The sequence below is a fragment of the Ctenopharyngodon idella genome, chromosome 18 (assembly GCF_019924925.1).
Source record: "Ctenopharyngodon idella isolate HZGC_01 chromosome 18, HZGC01, whole genome shotgun sequence".
NCBI classification, from domain to species: domain Eukaryota; kingdom Metazoa; phylum Chordata; class Actinopteri; order Cypriniformes; family Xenocyprididae; genus Ctenopharyngodon; species Ctenopharyngodon idella.
This window is the reverse complement of record NC_067237.1, coordinates 22,389,621-22,410,757: the sequence shown is the minus strand read 5'-3', so window position 1 is coordinate 22,410,757 and position 21,137 is coordinate 22,389,621. Positions and strand designations below refer to the sequence as shown.

The following is a 21,137-nucleotide window of genomic DNA, read 5'->3' as shown; positions in this document are numbered from 1 at the left end:
AGAATCTGTGAAATATGTTAATAATTTTAACAAAATAAGGGAGATAATACAAAATGCATGTTATTTTTTATTTAGTACTGTCCTGACTAAGATATTTTACATAAAAGATGTTTACATATAATCCATAAGACAAAAAAATAGCTGAATTTATTAAAATAACCCCATTCATAAGTATGTGAACCACTGATTCTTAATACTGTGTGGTTACCTGGATGATCTACGACTGTTTTTTTGTTGTGTGATGGTTGTTCATGAGTCCCTTGTTTGTTCTGAGCAGTTAAACTGAGCTCTGTTCTTCAGAAAAAATCTCCAGGTCCTGCAGATTCTTCAGTTTTCCAGCATTTTTTGCATATTTGAACCCTTTCCAGCAGTGACTGAATGATTTTAAGATCTGTCTTTTCACACTGAGGACAACTGAGGGATTCAAACACAACTTTTAAAAAAGGTTCAAACATTCACTGATGCTCCAGAAAAAAACATGATGCATTAACAGATGGGGGGTGAAAACATTTGGAATTTGAAGATCAAGGTAAATTGTATTTAATTTGTCTTCCGGGAAACATGCGAGTATCTTCTCTTGCTTCCGAAGGGCAGTACTAAATGAAAAAAAAAATGATATTCAAGCGAAATAAGAAAAATTTGGACCTCTTCATCCTGTTCAAAAGTTTTCACCCCCGGACTCTTAATGCATCGTGTTTCCTTCTGAAGCATCAGTGAATGTTTGAACCTTTATTAATAGTTGTGTTTGAGTCCCTCAGTTGTCCTCCATCTGAAAAGATGGATCTCAAAATCATTCAGTCACTGTTGTAAAGGGTTTAAATATGCAAAAGATAGTGGAAAACTGAAGAATTTTTGGGACCTGGAGATTTTTTCTGAAGAACAGAGCTCAGTTTAACTGCTCAGAATAAATAAGAGACTCACAAACAACCATCACACAACAAAAAAACAGTCGTAGGTCATCCAGGTAACCACACACAGTATTAAGAATCAATGGTTCACAAACTTTTGAACTGGGTCATTTTAATAAATTCAGCTTTTTTTTTTGTCTTATGGATTATATGTAAGCATCTTTTATGTAAAATCTCTTACTCAGGACAGTGCTAAATAAAAAATAACATGCATTTTGTATGATCTCTCTTATTTTGTTAAAATTTTGCACATTTTCACAGATTCTGCAAGTGGTTCACATACTTTTTCTTGCCACTATATATATATAAAGAGAGAGAGAGAGAGAGAGAGAGAGAATTTTTGAATTCCATGTAGTCTTTTAATACAGTGTCATAAAAACTAGATGCATAATATGTGTAGACCAATTAGAAATGTTTAAAATATTTTTAGATTAACTATAGAATATAATTCTGCTTCTGTGAACTAATAAACGCTTTTAAACTTTTTAACAAATGGTCATCATCATGTCAGAATGAATTTAAGAAGAAGTTTATCATTCTAGTGACATAAATCAATGTTTTAAAGGGATAGTTTACCCAAAAATGAAAATTCTGTCATCATTTACTTACCCTCAAGTTGATCCAAACCTGTATGAATTTATTTCTTCTCCTGAACACAAAAGAAGATATTCTGAAGAATGTCGGTAACCAAACATTTGATGAACCCCGTTGACTTCCACAGTATTTTTTTCCCCATACTGTAGAAGACAATGGGCCCATCAACTGTTTGGTTACCCATATCCTTAAAAATATCTTCTTTTGTGTTCAGCAGAAGAAATTCATACAGGTTTGGAACAACTTGAGGGTGAGTAAATGACAGAATTTTCATTTTTGGGTGAACGATCCCTTTAACAACAAGTGAATTCGATTAATGTACTTTAATATATGGTGAAATTGTGACTTTGAGTGCTTTGTGTAATGTATGGTTATATTTTCTTACCTCAAACATCAAGTTAGCATCACTTTCAGATCTGACAAAACCCTGGGTTGCCAGTCCTCCGTGCAGAACCGCTGAAACATCTGCATGACACAGACTCACGAGTTACATGGAAAGAATTACTGAACTGTACGACAAACAAGCCTGAGCTGTTTAAGAATTGTTGTGCTATGTGAGCAATGACATGGCAAAGTGAGTATAATTAATATAAAACGAAAGATTTCAGCATTAAACAGTGCTCGCGGAATTTAAAGTAGGAAAATATTCGATTCTGGCGTCATGATTGGCACAAATCACGTCCAGCATGCCACAGTGCCAGTGCCTCATTCCAACAGCACTGGAACAGCTAATAAAATCAAATAGCCTAGTACGACTATGATCATAAGGAAAACCAAAAGCATATATGATTAAAATCAAAATAAAACTGTATAGCAACAAGATTTACTGCACATGTCGTCTCGTCAAGTTCAAAAGTCTTTACCTGAGCTATTCCAGGGCTCCCTGAAGCCAATGAGACCCAGGACAACACATACCACTTTGATCTGAGTCAACAACATAGCCACAAAAATATAATTGCTCTTGATTCACGCAGCTTTCAGTCGTCATCCGTTTAGCTCCACAAAAAAACAAATTCCTGAGCGCGTCGCATTTTTCCACCTGCGGAAAAAGACAATCTGAGCCAAACTGGGAGAGAAAAATTATGTGACTACAAAAGATAGTGACTTATATCATTTAATTTTTATTTTAAATACTATATAGATGACGTTATATAATTAATCTTAATGAAAAGCAAAGCCTACTTTTTTAAATAAATATTTTTTTATATGCAGTGCAATGACAGTCCTCCAACACACGGTGGCAGCAGAGAGTCACGTAAACGCGCGGTGACGTCAATACGAAGAAATGTGCTGTTTACTTCCTAGGGCTGACTTTTACAAGCAGTCTTCTGGTATGGCAAAGATTTAACACATGCTAACATTTATGAATAATATTATCTGAATGCGCATGTGCTCTCTACTGCTGCGTTTGATTGTGGACTCATTAGGATGTTAAAAGTTAAATAGGCCCTAATCTAGATGGCTTATGTTAGCATTAGCTACATAGCTGGCCAGTTTACCATAGATGGAAATAGTTTGGGTAGCAAATTGCTCAGTCAAATTTAACGCTTATTTGAATACCAAGCCGCTCAGTTTCATGTTTTGAACTGGTGGAACCGTATAAATGCAAAATCACCTATGAACGTCTTCTTAATCTGCACGAAATATTGTTTGTGTAGATAGCAAGCAGCAGATTCCTTCATAAAGAATGCTACATATGGCTTTACATCAGTTATTCTAGAGCCCGGTGAGTGTTATATCCCAAGGTAAATCCCAGCCTGCCAGTCAACAATTAAAGCTACATGAATGCAACCATCTGAGAGACAGCTGACACAGTAAGTCATTCATCTAGTATTCAGGTGAAGCTGCTTTAGATTTAAGGTGCCATGGAGTCTGGTGAGGACGGGGGTTACAGTGTTGGAGGTCCATCAGGGGATGAAAACTACTTCCAGGGCTACACCTTCACCGATCGCTCCCATTCCAGCCGGGTTGTGAAGAGCATCATGGACTTGTGTCTTGAGGATGGTCTGTTTGCAGATGTCATCGTCACTGTGGATAGCAAACAGTTTCAGCTTCACCGCCTGGTGCTCTCGGCACAAAGCAGCTTCTTCAGATCCATGTTCACCTCTAACCTTAGAGAAGCTTATGATCGTAATATTGAGCTGAAGGACGTCAGTGCACCTGTCTTCCAGTCACTGGTGGACTACATCTACCATGGAACGATAAAACTAAAGGTTGAAGACCTGCAGGACACCTATGAAATGGCTGATATGTATCAGCTCACTGCCCTCTTTGAGGAGTGCTCTCGTTTCCTATCTCGAACTGTGGATGTTAAGAATTGCCTGCAGGTGAAACCTTCAGTTTTTATTAATAATGATTTGTAGTGTACACAAAAACGCTTTGATAAAGGTCAGCTGAATCAGTAGGAAACGTTTGACCACTCTTTCTTTCAGATTATGTGGTTGGCGGATAGACACAGTGACCAGGAGTTGTATACAGCTGCCAAGCACTGTGCAAAGATTCACTTGGTTCAGCTGCACCAGACAGATGAGTTCCTGAACATGCCTTTGTGTCTTCTCATAGACATCATTAAAGGTGAAAGAATAGTGTAAACAGCAAATTGGTTTCACTTTATATGAGAGATTGTGATTAGAAAGAAGTTAACTTGTGTCTGTAATTTGCAGATGGTGTGCCAAGCTCACAAAATCCAACTGCAGCTATCGGATCTTGGATAAATCACAACAAAGTCGAGCGAGAGGAGTATTCTGATATGCTTCTAGACAGCCTAAAGGTTAGTGGTGATTAGGAGTTGAAAAAAATATATAAAATTTCACAGTATTTATGCAATATTTTACCTCAAAAGTTTCATATTGATTTTCTATATTCTTCAGATGAAAATATATCCAGGGCTCAACTGTAAGTTTTATTTATTTGTAATTTTTTTGCTGGCTCAGTCAGTAAGTTAAGATTGCTACTTACCTTCCAAAAATTTACACTGACCCTAACAAAAAACAATAATAAATTCAATTGAAATTCATTTAAATTGATTATTTTATATTTACAGAGCATTTTAAATGTATATTATTTGCATGTTTAATAAATATGCAAAATTATTATTTTTTAATATTTAAAAAAATATAAGTTCAAGTTTATCTATAAAGCACATTTAAAAACAACACATGTTGTACCAAAGTGCTGTACAATCAAGAATAAATACAGTATAAAACCAGGATTAAAAAAAATGAGCAGGCTATAGATAAAAAATGTGTCTTCAAATTAGATTTAAATATGGTCAGTGTGGAGGAAGACCTAACAAAAAACAGAAGTGCATTCCACAACCTGGGGGCCGCAACTACAAACGCCCGATCACCCCTGTTTTCAAGCAGGAACAAGGAACAGACAGAATTAAATGATTTGAAGAACAAAGAGACCTAGGTACAAATGGAGATCAGCAATGTACTGTGGGGCTAGACCATACAGCAAAACCTTAAATTTAACAATAGATAGCTGGTAGTCAATGTAGGGAAGTGAGAACAGGTGATGTACCTAACTGATTTTCAAGGTCAGTGATCCACAACGAAGAACCAAAGGCAATGGCCTCAGTTCTATCCTCATTAAAGGATTTGTTCACTTTAAAATGAAAATTACCCCAAGCTTTACTCACCCTCAAGCCATCCTAGATGTATATGACTTTTTTCTTTCTGATGAACACAATCGGAGGTATATTAATAAATATCCTGACGCATCCAAGCTTTATAATGGCAGTGAGCGGGATCAACAAGTATGAAGCTGAAGAAAGTGCCTTCATCCACATCTATCCATCATAAACGTGTGCTCCACACGGCTCCGGGGGGTTAATAAAGGCCTTCTGAAGCGAAGCAATGTGTTTGTGTAAAAAAAAAAAAATCCATATTTAACAAGTTATATTGTAAAATATCTAGCTTCCGCCAGACCGCCTTCCGTATTCAGCTTACGAAAAATCGGAACTGGCGTCACGTTAGTTAAGCTTTTTCCGTAAGTTGAATACGGAAGGCGCAGGACATAGTGTAAGCGTTTTGAACTGCGAGAGTTTTACACTTTCTTCGTAAGTTGAATACGGAAGGCGGTCTGGCGGAAGCTAGATATTTTACTTTATAACTTGTTAAATATGGATATTTTTTTTACACAAATGCATCGCTTCGCTTCAGAAGGCCTTTATTAAAGGGTTATTTCACCCAAACATTAAAATAATGTAATTTATTACTCACCCTCATGTCGTTCTACACCCGTAAGACCTTCGTTCATCTGCACAGCACAAATTAAGATATTTTTGATGAAATCCGATGGCTCAGTGAGGCCTGCATTGAGAGCAAAGCCACCGAACCTCTCAAGATCCATAAAGGTACTAAAAACATATTTAAATCAGTTCATGTGAGTTTAGTGGTTCTACCTTAATAATACAAAGCGACGAGAATACTTTTTGTGCACCAAAAAAACTAAATAACGACTTTTCAACAATATCTCGTGATGGCCGATTTCAAAACACTGCTTCTGAGCTTTACGAATCTTTTGTTTCGAATCAGTGATTTGGATCTCCTATCAAACGGCTAAACTGCTGAAATTACGTGACTTTGGCGCTCCGAACCACTGATTCGATTCGTAAAGCTCCGAAGCAGTGTTTTGAAATCGCCCATCACTAGATATTGTTAAAGTCACTATTTTGTTTTTGTTTTTGGCGCACAAAAAGTATTTTCATCGCTTTATAATATTAAGGTAGATTGACTGTAGTCACATGAACTGTTTTAAACATGTTTTTAGTACCTTTATGGTCCTTGAGAGGTTCAGTGGCTTTGCTCTCAATAGAGGCCTCACTGAGCCATCAGATTTCATCAAAAATATCCTAATTTGTGTTCCGAAGATGAATGAAGGTCTTAGGGGTGTGGAACGACATGAGGGTGAGTAATTAATGACAGAATTTTCATTTTTGGGTGAACTAACTCTTTAACCCCCGGAGCCGTGTGGAGTATGTTTATGATGGATGGATGCACTTTCTTCATGGAAACACTTTCTTTTGATCTGACAGGAAGGTAAAGTTGTGTATCGTTAGCATAACAATGATAAACTACACTGTACTTCTGAAAGACAGAGCCTAGAGGAAGCATATACAGAGGAAAAAAGCAGAGGACCCAAAATGGAGCCTTGTGAGACGCCACATGTAATCAGTGTAGAAGATGAGGAGTGATTATCAAAACTGATAGAAAAAGTTCTGTCATTAAGATATGAGGAAAACCAACTTAATGCAACCCCCTGGATTTTTATTATATATATATATATATATATATATATACACAATTATTTATTTTTTTTATATCATTTTTTTTTCTTTGCAAAGAGAATTTGCAATTATAGGTGGAAATTATACAGTTATTATAATAATAAAGGAAACTTTCTAAGCACTTTTGCTGGAAATGTATGGCATAGATGGCCATTGGTTTGTATTTTTTGAAGTTTTAATACATTTTCCTACTTATGCTACTATCAGAAGTCATTCTTGCAATGTCCAGAAAACCTCATCTATGTTAACCAGCTAGATCTGACCAGTTTAAAATGTTGACAAGCAGAATTCACAACCAACTGTTGTTTATTAGTACTGTATTGATGCATGCTCATTGTTGGCTTTGTTACGATTTAGGAGATTGGTGAAAAGGTGCACATATACCTAATTGGGAAAGAAGACACACGCACACACTCATTGGCGGTGTCTCTTCATTGTGATGAGGACGACGCCATCAGTGTGAGCGGCCAGAACAGCCTGTGTCACCAGATCACGGCTGCCTGCAAGCATGGGGCCGATCTATATGTTGTAGGGGGCTCCATACCACGTCGCATGTGGAAATGCAACATGCACACTATGGACTGGGAGCGCTGCGCCCCTCTGCCTCGGGACCGCCTCCACCACACATTAGTTTCTGTGTCCACAGAGGATGCCATATACTCGTTGGGAGGCAAGACCCTTCAGGACACTCTCTCCAACGCTGTCATTTGCTATACAGTACAAGACAACATATGGAAGGAGACCACTCAACTAGACACAGCCGTGTCGGGTGCAGCCGGAGTCAATTTGGGAGGCACCATTTACCTTTTGGGTGGGGAGGAAAATGACATGGACTTCTTTACCAAACCTTCTCGCCTTATCCAGTGCTTCGACACAGCCACACAGAGGTGTCAAACCAAGCCCTACATGCTGCCTTTTGCCGGATGCATGCATGCCACCGCTCATAAGGACCTTATATTTGTGGTGGCAGAGGGCGACTCTCTGGTGTGCTATAACCCACTGCTGGACAGCTTCACCCGGCTGCGCTTCCCTGAAGTGTGGAGCTGCGTGCCGTCTCTATGGAAAGTGGCCAGCTGCAATGGCTGCATTTACGTTTTTAGAGATAAATGCAAGAAAGGTGACGCAAACACGTTGAAATTGAACCCTGCCACGTCGGTGGTCTCGGTAATCAAGGGAATCAAAATCCTTCTTACAAACTGGCAGTTTGTTTTGGCCTGAGATGTTTTATGTAATGCATAGGACTATGATAAAAATGTACTATGGTAATTTAATAGACAGCAGTCATGTAAAAATTGTTACTGTGATACCGTGGTACATGCTTTATAATGTCATGTGAAGTGTCACACAGTAGGACACCTTAAAGTGTTAATGAAGGCCAAATGTAACGTGATGTTTGTCAGTACTTGCAGTGTCATTTGCAGTTGACCATCATAGTTTGTCAAGCTTTAGTGAAACCTTCCAACAAGCTCAGTTTATTTCATTTGGATTTCAAAAGAAATTTATATTTGAATTTCTTTTTAAACCATTAACATTCCAAAACACATTTCTTTAATCTAACGCCACAAGAACTAAATTGTACACAGCACTTACTGAATTAGTAGAATACATATGTATACCGCTGTGAATTGGATATCATAACTACCCCTAAATGAGTGATAGTGTGCAATATATATGCTGTCTTTCAGATGTCTGCCAAGGTATGCTGAATGCAAGGAAATGTTCTCAGATTAACAATGCAAAACATCCTCAAGTATTTTAGTACCACTGTCAAGGGGCATTTAAATAATGTTCATAATAATAATTTCTCCATTGTCACCTCAGATCCCCTTTTCTCAGTGGTTTATGACTGTACAGGAACTTTAAATTGGGTCGGGTTCCACCTTAACTGTTTACATTTTACTACATTCTCTTCATGCAGTATATGAAGATGCAGTCCATTTTATATCTGCCAGAGACATAGGTTAGCATATTCTTGTTGACCTTTTGGGGTTGGTTCAGAGTATTGTTACTAAAAATGACTGATTTGACTTTTGAAGTCATAGTTAATCTGTGTTGTTCAACTCTGTACTTTTGGTCAACCTTTCTCTTGAATTAAAAGGCAAAAATAAGTTACGTGTTTCATGTTTTCCCCCTTTGCCTAACAGTTATGATATCACCCTCACCTTTGTGATCTTCCAAACCTGTATGACTATTTCTTCTGCAGAACAGAAAAGAAGATATTTTGAAGAATGTCTTAGGCTATGTTCAGACTGTCAGCAAAAATCAGACTTTTGTATATGCAAATGGTTTTTTGAAAGTCTGGACAGCAAAAACACATGAAATCTGATTTTTTTTTTGTTTTTTATATATATATATATTTTTTAAATCTGATTCAAACCACATTTGGAGATTTTTTTGCAGATTTTTACAGATGCATCTCAGTCTGTACTCTCTGTATTCTATGGAAAGTGGCCAGCTGCAATGGCAGCAATTATGTTCAAAGATTTCGGCTGTGACTACAGCACAGAACATCACAATATGTACCAGTCTCCTCCATTCCTGAGTTTTTCTTGTGTGACAGAGCAGTTCTGCACTGCAACTGGACAGGGTGCTTATTTGGAGAGGGAGATGATGCACCTCCATTTTTCCTGCATCAGTTTTGAAAGCCTCGTCACATACATGGGTACGCCTACGTCCTTACCAAAGCAACATAGGATGCAGATAGGTTGGTCATGTGTGGAGTATGGACACACCAATCTTATTTAATCACTTACAAGAGTGCAGACAGTCTGCCTGAAAAGATCAGATTTGAGGAAAAAATCTGATTTGCCTGCAGTCTGAACATAGTCTTTTTTGGCCATATAGTGAAAGTCAGTGGGGTCCAAAGCGGTTTTGAAATGTTCTTCAAAATATCTTATTTTGTGTTTCACAGAAGAAAGAAAGTCATACAGGTTTGACAGAATTTTTATTTTTGGGTTAACTATTTCTTTAAAGGGGGCCTATAATAAGTCTCTGGTGTCCCCAGAATGTGTTTGTGAAGTTTCAGCTCAAAATACCCCACAGAACATTTATTATAGCTTGTCAAATTTGCCTCATTTGGTTGTGAGCAAAAACACGCCATTTTGTGTGTGTCCCTTTAAATGCAAATGAGCTGCTGCTCCCGGCCCCCTTTCCAGAGGAGGGCGGAGCTTTAACAGCTCGCGCTTCAGTTGCTCAACAACAACAACAAAGCTGGAGAATCTCACGCAGCCAAAATGACAATTGTCAGTAACAGTGTTCAGCCTTACATTGTTCAAACCGGAGTCGGACACTGTTGGAGAGACTCAGGAAGAAGTTACAACGTTTAGAACGCAACTGGGCATTTCTGAATGGTTAGTGGATAAATTTGTGTAGTTGCTGTGGAGTTGATTCAACTCATCGACTAGCATGTGCCGTCATGTTAATCTTTTGTGCAAATCCAGCGTCGAATTCACCCTCGTTTGTGAAGCAGTCCGGTGTAAAATGACAGCATGGTAACAACACTCTACTACAGCAACTCTTCCTCTTCTCTAAAGTAGCCCAACATGGCCTCACCCCCTTTGTTGCATATTCTCGGGGACAGGGTTTGTGTAAATTTTAGAGTAAGTGATGTCACCAACCCAGGAAGAAGCTCGTTGTAGTCCTTAAAAAGCGATTTCTATAAAAGAAAATATCTCCCTTTGCATTGAACTTTGAGCGTCGTAACTTTGCAGATGTTGTTTATGCTCAAACAGCAACATTACACACTAACTACAATTACAAAAGTGAAATCATAATCAAGGACCCCTTTAAGGAGATATTAACACCAAAACCTTTTTTCTTCGCCGTTTTAAAACAGACTTGTATCGCTTGAAATAAATACTTGTGTTGCTGTGCTTTCTAACTTATATTTCAGTTGACTAATATAAATTCTACACATTACGTTCCCCAAAACATGCTAAGGCAGTGTGTTAGCATTTCAGGAATTGTGTTATAACAAAGACGTGACTTACAACCACCAGACAGTTATCTTTGGAAAGATAACCATCTTGTGAATGGCAAAGTAGTAAATACTCCCAATTTGTCTCCATGAAGCTGGGTGTAAAGGGGGAAGGAAGGGCCGAAGAAAGCCAGGTTCAGTTGAGAACCCAACAATTCGATCCCATTGATGTTTTTCAAGAAGCAGCGGTACTGTAACTTAAGACAAATACCATGTCAGACTTTGTGAACTATTCTAAGCATCAGTTGCTGACACCAAGGCTGGGGGGCTGGGAGGTGGCACACCAAGCGGCTTAACAAGGCCCACCCACAGGAACTGCCACTCTCTATGAGGAGCATTTGACTCGCTCTGCTTCACCGTTGTGAAATATCTGGCTGTTTTTAGACTTGTTCACATGATGTCCAAACCTCTGCAGTAGCTCGGGACTGAATGTTTCTGTAAGTTGTTTTTTTTCTTAAGGGTCATTCATAGTTGTGGTGCTTGAGCCTCTTAAGGGTGTGTGGATGTGGAGGTGAACAGCACTACTCTTGGTATGAAGATCGGCGGATAAGCGTCTTTTGTGACCTTGGCTCTTTTCAGAGGCTGAAGCTGGATTCCACCAGGGACACATGGTCCGGAGTGACAAGGCCATCTGTTGTAGCGCCAGCACTGCAGTGGGAGGGAGGAGAAAGATGAAGGGGTGGTTTGTAGGGGGTGAGGGTACACAGAATTCCTCCTCCTCGGGTGTGGAGGGACTAGATATTCTGGGAGATCGTTGCCAGCACCTTGGATTGAGACTTATTTCTTTAGCGTCACATTTTTTCCTTCAACTTTCTTTCCAAAGGGACTGAGGTTGGGTATTAAACGTCAAAAGAAATCATGATTTTGTGGTTCATATGAAGTGTTTTCAAAGTGATGAGCAATGGGGATCTGTACTCTGAAGACCTTGCAAGCTGTGGATCCAGTTTCTTCAACATCTCTTTGCACCCAAAGCTGAGAGTTGTGGATCAGCGAAGCAAGTGGGTGCAGATCTCTGGGGTGGATTTGACGGGTGGAAGACAAAAAATTGCACGCTTGCACTTCCCCAGACGGCCGGAGAGCCAAACGGATGGTTATTTTTATGAGGGACTTTGTAGCAGAAATGGGTCAGGACCAAACCAAACAACAGATTGAGAAGGGACTGAAGCTCTACCAGTCAAATGACACAGAAAAGGCTTTATATGTCTGGATGAAAGTGTTAAGGAAGACATCTGACCCTGGGGGGAAGTTTCGAGTTTTAGGGTGTCTGATCACAGCACATTCGGAAATGGGGAAATACAAAGAGATGCTACAGGTAAGAGCCACTTTTACAACCGTCGTCCTGCTCTCTTGATATTCTGTTTGCCAAAAAAGTTGATTCAGATGTATTCCATCTGCTGTCATGTGGAGTAAACCGTTAAATGGATAATTTAAATTAAGGTATTGTTCATTTAAATTGACCTGTGTGACTTTATTTCTTCTGTGGAACACAAAATAAGACTTTTTTTTTCCCATATAATGAAACTCAGATGGGGTCAAAAACAACATTGGACACCATTGACTTTCATTGTATGGATAAAAAAGCACTTTTTTGTGTTCCACAGAAGAAATAAAATTTGGAACATCATCAGGGTGAGTAAATGAACTATGCCTTAAAACATTGATAATTGATAAATACACACACTGAGAGATGATTTGCACTAATTTTCTTGTAACCTGATTTCTGACATACTGATATATATATACCAATGCGGAACATGCATATAATATATAACTTCCATAGTTACATGGAAGGTAAGGAGAGCCACATGCAATATGATCCTCAGCACCGAGCATCTTGTTGACATAAACCTCCTTGTAGAGGGACCTGCTTTCCCAAGTTCAGCAAAGACTTCATTTGCACTATGATGTGTTTAAACAACTGTAGCTCTCACATAATAGCATTAAAGTATGCTTGATATGTACTATTGATGTGTTGTGGTATGAAGACCATTTTAACAAGAGTACATTGTCTTGTCTAGCACTATATCTGGTTGCAACAGGTTTAATTTTGCCCTATGAGGAACACCTGAACGGGCTTTTATTTGTATGCTAACTATCTGTAATTTTTAGACTCCTATAAAATAATTTTATTAATTAACTATTTTCTATTGTTTTCTGTCCCCATGTACATGCAACAATCGATCAGTACTCCCTAGCTCAGATAAACACAGCCAGAGAAATGGAGGACCCGGACTACCTGACGGAGGGCTACCTGAACCTGGCACGCAGCAATGAGAAGCTTTGTGAATTCCAGAAGACAGTCTCATACTGTGAGACCTGCTTAAACATGCAGGGCACCACAGTTAGCCTACAGCTCAATGGGCAAGTGTGTTTGAGCATGGGCAATGCCTACCTGGGCCTTAGTGTTTTCCAAAAGGCCTTAGTGAGCTACGAGAAGGCCCTGCGATACGCTCACAACAACGATGACAAGATGCTGGAGTGCAGGGTCTGCTGCAGTTTGGGCAACTTCTACATTCAGCTTAAGGTATCACTACTAAATCCTTCCCTTTTATCACTCTTTTCTCCTTGTGACACATCTACTTATTTTTATTATTACTATTTTACACATGCTTTTAAACCGTGTTGAAGGAGTTCACAAGACTGCTGGACACGTGTTGGCTATTTTTCCTTCACTACACACTTATCAATTAAAACTAAATCTATTTAAATAAATAATGTATAGAAAATCATTAATATCACCCATAATCTAGCCTTTAGATCAGGTTTTTGAGATCATGAGAGACATAAATTCATTCAAGTGTCTAAATGTTTGACTGGTAGTGTATACTACTGTCCAAAAGTTTGTGTTTTGTCCAAAAGTTTCTTATGCTCAACAAGGCTGCAATTATTTGATCAAAAAATACAGTAGAACAGTAATATTGTGAAATATTACAATTTAACAAGATGGTAAAGCTGAATTTTCAGCATCACTACTCTTCAGTGTCACATGATCCTTCAGAAATCATTCTAATATGCTGATTTGGAGCTCAAAATGGAAACTGCATTTTTTTTTTTCCCAGGAATATATCATGAATAGAAAGTTCAGCATTTATTCAAAATAGAAATCTTTTGTAACAATGTAAATGTCTTTAACACATTCTTGCTGAATAAAAGTATTAATTTCTTTTAAAAAACAACAACTTTTGAATAGTAGTGTATGTATGTTAACTGAGGAAAACCCTCAGTATGATCACTGTCTACCAGCATCACTGTATAATGTAAGTTCTATTTCACTGACAGAGTAGTAAGCATGACTAACAAACTGCCTACATGTTATGTACAATGTATCCAATTGCAAGTCAGACAAAGTAGGTTTGGCTAGATATAGGCATTTGTACTCACCTTGACACCAGAGATTTAAAGAGAGCAAATCCCCTGGATTCCCAGGAAGGCCTGCTGTAATATGTATGTGATGAAGAGGCATGCAGAGAATGTAAGCGCTACTAGTAGCAATAATAAGACGGCTCCTTTTAGCTGTGGCAGAGTTCAGTCTCCCTGCCACAGGGGAAATGATCAGCTTTGAGTGGTTGCTTGCTTTGAGCATTCTCATTTACACACATTTTGATAATCATATTTATTTAAATGTATTTATGTATTGACTTGAAATATCTAATTTTAAGCTTATCAGTCAGTAATTTGCAGAAGTTTTCTTTACTAGTATTTGGTTGTTATTTTGAATCAACATTCTTTTAAATGTTATAAGCTGATTATAATTGATATAAGTTCCTAATAATTATGTACAACTTGTTTTATGCTTCTAATAAGTGTCCATATCTGCATATTTTGTGCTGTTGCAGGATTATGAGAAAGCACTCTTCTTTCCTTGCAAAGCAGCTGAACTGGTGAATGACTACGGTAAAGGATGGAGTCTAAAGTACCGTGCCATGAGCCAGTACCATATGTCAGTGGCCTACAGGAAGCTGATGCGCTTACCGGATGCAATGGAATGCTGTGAGGTACAAAGATTTATTATGATTTTATGATACATCAACCATTTCTAAATTAATAATGTATGTGCAGGCTTTTTTATCACACATACTGTAAAAAAAATCATTGTAATTTTAACTGTAAAAGACTGTTAATTGGTAAACAGTAAGTTCCCATACTATATAGGGGTAAAAACTGTAATAGATTTTATATTTTGTGTCATTTTACAGTAAAATACTGTTAAATGTACCCTTTTTGGAGGTAAAAAGAACAAATCATCTTAGAATTTACAGTGAAAAGGCGTAAATTGACTTGACCAGAATTCCCTGTGTGACACTTCACATTTGAAGGTTTTTAATTTGAATAATTATATTTCTTCTTCTTCTTTTATCAGTTATGTAGGGTTTTATGTTACATCTTGGTGCTCTTCGCTTGGTGGTCAAAAATTACCTTTTTTTAATTTAAATGAAATGAATATACTATATTTTAGTTTGACAATGTTTTTTATTTAATATTTTGTATTTTTAGTGGATTTTATGGTACTAAATTATATTTATACAGTAGTTATAAATAATCCATAAACTTTTTTGAGCATAGACCTGAAAATGAAATTTTAAATCTTGAATGCTTTGGGGCACAGACTTAAGTTTGATCTCTTTTTAAAGGCAACGCTTGGCAGATTATTGCTGAAGTGAAAAAAGCTTAAAAAATGAACTTAAAATAGTATTTTACGTTTATTGTTATGAAAAACGCACAAAAATACTATTTTCAATTTTTATATGAAATACCTGTTTTCCAAAACACCTTTTACTCTGTAACTGAGAGAAAATCAAAGACATAAATCTAAACAAGTTGTGTTCCAAATTTGAGCTTGAAATCTCAAAAAATAAGCTTTCAGTAAGATTTTGTTTGGGCGCAGTACCAAAAGTTTCCACTAGATGAAATTCGTTTCCCATTAATTTACCCCCAGTCTTATGGTGAATGTCTGTTCATGTAAAAAGTACAAAACAGTAGCAGCATGACCTTGCTAATTCAGCAGAAAAGGCTGTTGGATTTACCTATTTATTTATTTGTAAATTACAGCTTTAAATTGTGAAATGTACAAGTTGTTCAGTAAATATCTTTACATTTTTTTGTGTATTCATTACATAATTATTTTGGCAACCACAGCTACCAGATTTATTCTGTAAAAATGACATTTTTATTTTATTAAATTGAATTATTTTGACACTTTGCTCTTAAAATATACATTTAGCATGTGTATTTATGTTGTATTGCATCATAATCTTACAAATATGGCTGCTTGTGTCAATGGTCACCTGGACGAATTTAAGGCAGCATCTTAATCCCCCAGGATGCCGCATGTTGATCATATTTATCAGTCCCCTTGGCGTAACCCTGGCCTCTGAATTTCTGCTGCTCGGGCCACAGCACAACTGACAGGTGCAGCTATTTGTAGGACAAGTTGTGCCAGCCCCCTTTACTATGGCTGATAAAAATACGCCAGTCGAGAGTCCATCCTGCTGAGGTGCCGTCTGAAAGGAGTGTTAATGAAGAGCAGAGCTTACACTTAGCCCCTCGCTAATGACGAGGAGAGAAATATCACAGCCAGTCATTGCTTTGGACTGTGAGCGTCACAATGTGCTCTCTGCAGCAGTGATTTACTGACGTCTAACAGTGGGGATTAATGCAGGCTCTGTTCCAGCTGTCACGCAACTTTTCGATTGTGTATGAGGTCTGTTGGTACATACACTACTGGTCAAAAGTTTGGAATAATTTTTGAAATAAGTCTCTTATGTTCACCAAGGTTGCATTTATTTAATCAAAAATACAGTAAAAACAATTTAAATTGTGTGACTATAACTATATGCGCGTTTTATAAACAAGGCCCAACGTGATTACATAATTTCTAGGTAATATGTGAAGCCAAAGAACATCTGATGATGGGACATTTGAGCCACCTGGGGGAATGTCTGAGGGAGCATATATATTGTCTGTCGTAAATGGAAGTGACAGCAAGATTAACTTTATGCTTACTTAAACTGTATACTGTATGTGCAATGTGGAGCTGTTCTTATTATAGGTTAAAAAAAAATGTAAAGGAAATATACTTAAATTATAATGGAGAAAGCAGTAAAAACAAGCATGCAAAAGCAAAATATAACCCTACATTCTACAGTATTTGTGAAACTGTGGAGAACAACACGGATACATGATTCCTTAATATTGTAAAAAATCTTATGTCTCTCAGGAATCAATGAAGATCGCATTGCAGCATGGAGATCGACCTCTTCAGGCATTGTGTCTGCTTAACTTTGCGGATATTCATCGCTGTCAGAAAGATGTTGATGTAAGTTTAATGCAAACCCCAATATCTTTTGACTTAAGCTTTCTTTCCAGTATATTGCTAGCATTTTTGTTTTTTTTATTCTTAATATCACATTGGATATCATTGCTAGGGATCCTACTGAAACTTACTAGTGCATTTAGCACATAATTTTTATACAAACAATTTTTTCACTATCCCACAAATTATTAGAGTATTGTTCTTTACAGTTATGACTAAAATCATAATTGTCATTTATTTCCTTTTATATTATAATTAGGATTGTTAAATGTTGATTAATGGAATTTACATTAAAGCGTTAGTTCACCCAAAAATGAAAATTCTGTCATTAATTACTCACCCTCATGTCGTCCCTGACCCGTAAGACCTTCGTTCATCTTCGAACACAAATTAAGATATTTTTGATGAAATCTGAGAGCTCTCTGACCCTCCATAGACAGCAATTTAATTACCACTTTCAAGGTCCAGAAAGGTACTAAAGACATCGTTAAAATAGACCATGTGACTACAGTGGTTCAACCTTAATGTTATGAAGCGACGAGAATACTTTTTGTGCACAAAAACAAAACAAAAATAACGACTTTATTCAACAAATTCGTCTTATCCCTGTCAGTTTTCCACGCTGTTTACGTTGTATAGACAGTTTAGCGCTTCCGGGTTACGCCGACTCCGTATTGGCCAGCTCATCACACACATGCGTCGTGGTGCTCACGTGTACAGCATCGGCCAATACTGAGCCGGCGTTCTGACGTAGAACCTGGAAGCGCCGAACCTAAAACAGTGTAGGAGAATGACACAGAAGAGAAGAAATTGTTGAATAAAGTCATTATTTTTGTTTTGTTTTTGTGCACAAAAAGTATTCTCGTCGCTTCATAACATTAAGGTTGAACCACTGTAGTCACATGAACTGTTTTAAATATGTCTTTAGTACCTTTCTAGACCTTGAAAGTGGTCATTAAATTGTTGTCTATGGAGGAGTCAGAGAGCTCTCGGATTTCATCAAAAATATCTTAATTTGTGTTCCGAAGATGAATGAAGGTCTTACGGGTGTGGGACATCATGAGGGTAGTACTTAATGACAGAATTTTCATTTTTGGGTAAACTAACCCTTTAATATACAACATTCTTGCAACTAGCTGCAATGTTCAATGCAAAATCGCAGGAATAATCGCAGCTATTCTTGATTATTTTTGCATTCCTGTTGCAGAATACTCAACCAAGTGTGTTGTAAATGTTACTTTTCTTCATGTGCTCACCTTCAATACAGAAAGCATTCCCTCGCTACGAGTCCTCCATGTGCATAATGTCAGAGATTGGCAACCGCCTTGGACAAGCATCCATCTACGTCGGGGTGGGAAAGTGCTGGATTCTGCAGAAGGAATATGATAAGGTCAAGAAACTGATTTGATTGTGTAGTTTTCATAATAGATGTCCATTTGTGATCGACTCATCTGGAATATCTCAAATGGCCAATTTGTTAATGATTATTTCTTTATAATTTTATGGCTTTCACAGGCTCTGGACTCAATGCAAAGAGCACATGATCTGGCCGAGGCGATTGGAAACAAGGTGATGCATCTACAAGAGACTAGCATCTCATTTTCAACGCTGCTTCAGAAGCAGTGGAGCTTTGATGACATAGCATTAGGCCAGTGGTCTCAAACTCAATTCCTGGAGGGCCACAGCTACCAGCTCCATGCAGCTCACACCTGTTTGGAAGTTTCTAGTAATCCTGAAGACCTTGATTAGCTGGATCAGGTGTGTTTGATTAGGGTTGGAGCAAAACTGTGCAGAGCTGTGGCCCTCCAGGAATTGAGTTTGAGACCACTGCATTAGGCATTATTATAGCTATACCTATTAGCATTAGCATAGTATTTGACTATCCATCTCTGTGTTCTTCTCTTCCAGCTGTGTATCCTGAAGGTACACAGCCTGTGTGAAGGCATCTACCGCTGTAAGGAGCAGCAGGATGAGTTGAGAGAGCAGGTGGTGAAGTTCCTGCAGTGCGTGGAAGAGCTGGAGCTCTACTGTGGCATGTGTGGGGAGTCTATCGGAGAGAGGAACCAGCAGTTGCAGGCCTTGCCCTGCTCTCACATTTTCCACCTCAAGTATGTATTGTTTATTACTCTCTGTAGCCACCAAGCTCATAGCTACGCAACTCACTATGTTCTGTTCACACAGGTGTCTGCAGACAAATGGCACAAAGGGCTGCCCAAAATGTCATCGTTCATCAATGAAGCTGGGTTTTGTATGAAATCGCACTCCTGCCTTGGATAAAACGGCTGAATCCCATCACAGTGACTCGACTGGGAGCAAAAGTTCCAGGGCCTTCTTCCAGGAAGCTTTCTAACTGGACAAAAGGAGGTTTTCCAGTGTTTCCATCCTGTCTTTATGGCAGCTGGGAATAATGTGGAACTGACAGGACATGGATTAATAGTTCAAAGCAAAGACAGAAGATATTTCTTTGAACTGACCTTATAATGCTGCATTGGTTAAGAAACATTAAAAACTGCCTTTGATTGGACCATGCAGCGTTGCTGTCCTCTCAGTGAGGATATTCATCAAAGAGGTGAGAGCTTTACATATCACGTGGTTTCATAGTGGACATTATTGTTATATTATCACAGCTAAACTGAACAAAACATGTATTTATAACTTTCTAAGCAAGTTTCAAGACCTTATCAGTTTCTTCAGATTGTGTAAATAATTCATGAATGCTATGATCAGTGTAATTTGAAAAAGATAAAGGTGTTAGACATGCTGTTCTGTTTGAGTTTGTTTGAGGTTTGTTTTGAGCTTGTAGTAAACTCAAATGTCTCTAACTGCCTCCTGAAACTGTAATATTCTGAAGTAACAGGGGCGTGTGTTCAACTTATTAACTTGACCAATTATGCATTTTGTTAATTATTTATATGACAATTATTTATGTCTTTTAATAAGAAACTTATACAGTACAGACAACATTACTTCATTGTTTCTGATAATATTTGAATTAATTTCTTTTACTTTGAATCAACAAAATGTGAAAAGTAGTCTTTATTCAGTTCTTTATTTCTTTATTCAATGCATTTATAGGATGGGAGGTTCGAAGGATAGTTTTCTAATATCACCTTATATTTCATCTCCATTATTTTCTACAACCTTCAGAGATTTACAAAGTAATATGTGCTCTGTATTTAATCAACAAATGGTTTACACCTTTTTCCAACCAGTATAGCACTAAAGTATTTGAGTATGTTTAATCAGAATGGCCCAAAATTTGTTTTTATCCTTATTTCTTTGTGGGCACTTTAATTGAAATTTCAACCAAAAATAAATAAGCAAATTGTTATGTATATTATCAATTTAAAATATAATGATTATGCTTACACATTACAAGCGCTATATATAATGGCAGATTTTCATTTAAACAATCTCTTTGATCATCTGACAAATGTTCATATTCTTTTATTAATGATTAACTAACAGATCTCTAACCTGATTTCTCATTATTTTACTTTGTAAGGATTTCAGGTGCATGTTTCTTTTGACTCTTATTTTTATAAGTGGATCTTCTTTCTTTGCCACTTTAATTATTCCATAACTAAATAATAAAATACAAATAAAACACATCCCAAGACATATATTTAATAAAATATAACACATTTTGCTTATGCTCACCACCCCAAGTATAAGCATTTGCAATGTAAGTGTTGGTTATGATCAGACATATTCTTACAAATACATAAAACATGACATGGAGATTTATGTTGAATTGATTAATATATGGGAGCAATATGTAAAAATGCTGCTTATTTATTTCTCTTTTACCTTACTTTCATTTTTATAGTAACTTTTTCTTTCTTATCCTAAGGTAATCTCCCTGCATGCTGTGTAAAGCTGTTTCACTTCCTGGTTACATACAGGTCATAACTACCTCTCCACATTTTTCCCTCACGATACTTGCATGTTTATGCAGCAGAATCTTCTGAAATGAGACTGGACATATTGTTTTATTAAGAGAAGTCCTGTATATATACATATTCAATAAAAGACATTTTTTGCAGCTTTTTT

At 37.4% G+C, this 21,137-nt stretch overlaps 2 protein-coding genes across 3 annotated transcripts; both read left to right on the top strand.

Annotated features, from left to right (window-relative positions):
* Nucleotides 1-2,751: 2,751 nt before the first annotated feature.
* Nucleotides 2,752-8,903, top strand: kbtbd4 (kelch repeat and BTB (POZ) domain containing 4). 2 transcript variants are annotated; one of them, XM_051871103.1, is made up of 5 exons: nucleotides 2,752-3,829; nucleotides 3,935-4,076; nucleotides 4,166-4,272; nucleotides 4,373-4,397; nucleotides 7,153-7,290. In XM_051871103.1, coding segments are annotated over exons 1-5 (738 nt in total). In that variant the 5' UTR covers nucleotides 2,752-3,367; the 3' UTR covers nucleotides 7,155-7,290. The 2 variants fall into 2 exon arrangements, with proteins under 2 accessions (XP_051727063.1, XP_051727062.1); XM_051871102.1 differs by lacking the exon at nucleotides 4,373-4,397 and having other exon boundaries at nucleotides 2,754-3,829; nucleotides 7,153-8,903.
* Nucleotides 8,904-9,036: 133 nt separating this feature from the next.
* On the top strand, nucleotides 9,037-21,129 carry rapsn (receptor-associated protein of the synapse, 43kD). The gene is made up of 8 exons (XM_051871108.1): nucleotides 9,037-12,083; nucleotides 12,957-13,295; nucleotides 14,608-14,766; nucleotides 16,989-17,087; nucleotides 18,352-18,474; nucleotides 18,600-18,653; nucleotides 18,993-19,192; nucleotides 19,266-21,129. The coding sequence occupies exons 1-8, from the start codon at nucleotides 11,859-11,861 to the stop codon at nucleotides 19,336-19,338; spliced, it is 1,272 nt and encodes a 423-aa protein (XP_051727068.1). The 5' UTR covers nucleotides 9,037-11,858; the 3' UTR covers nucleotides 19,339-21,129.
* The last annotated feature ends 8 nt before the right edge of the window (nucleotides 21,130-21,137 follow it).

Bases quoted from the DNA above. Each gene is read 5' to 3' on its own strand.
- rapsn (XM_051871108.1), top strand. From the start codon at position 11,859: ATGGTTATTTTTATGAGGGACTTTGTAGCAGAAATGGGTCAGGACCAA. The intron at 13,296-14,607 runs GTATCACTACTA...GTGCTGTTGCAG, and splicing joins ACTTCTACATTCAGCTTAAG to GATTATGAGAAAGCACTCTT. The intron at 14,767-16,988 runs GTACAAAGATTT...TATGTCTCTCAG, and splicing joins ATGCAATGGAATGCTGTGAG to GAATCAATGAAGATCGCATT.
- kbtbd4 (XM_051871102.1), top strand. From the start codon at position 3,368: ATGGAGTCTGGTGAGGACGGGGGTTACAGTGTTGGAGGTCCATCAGGG. The intron at 3,830-3,934 runs GTGAAACCTTCA...TCTTTCTTTCAG, and splicing joins ATGTTAAGAATTGCCTGCAG to ATTATGTGGTTGGCGGATAG. The intron at 4,273-7,152 runs GTTAGTGGTGAT...GTTACGATTTAG, and splicing joins TGCTTCTAGACAGCCTAAAG to GAGATTGGTGAAAAGGTGCA.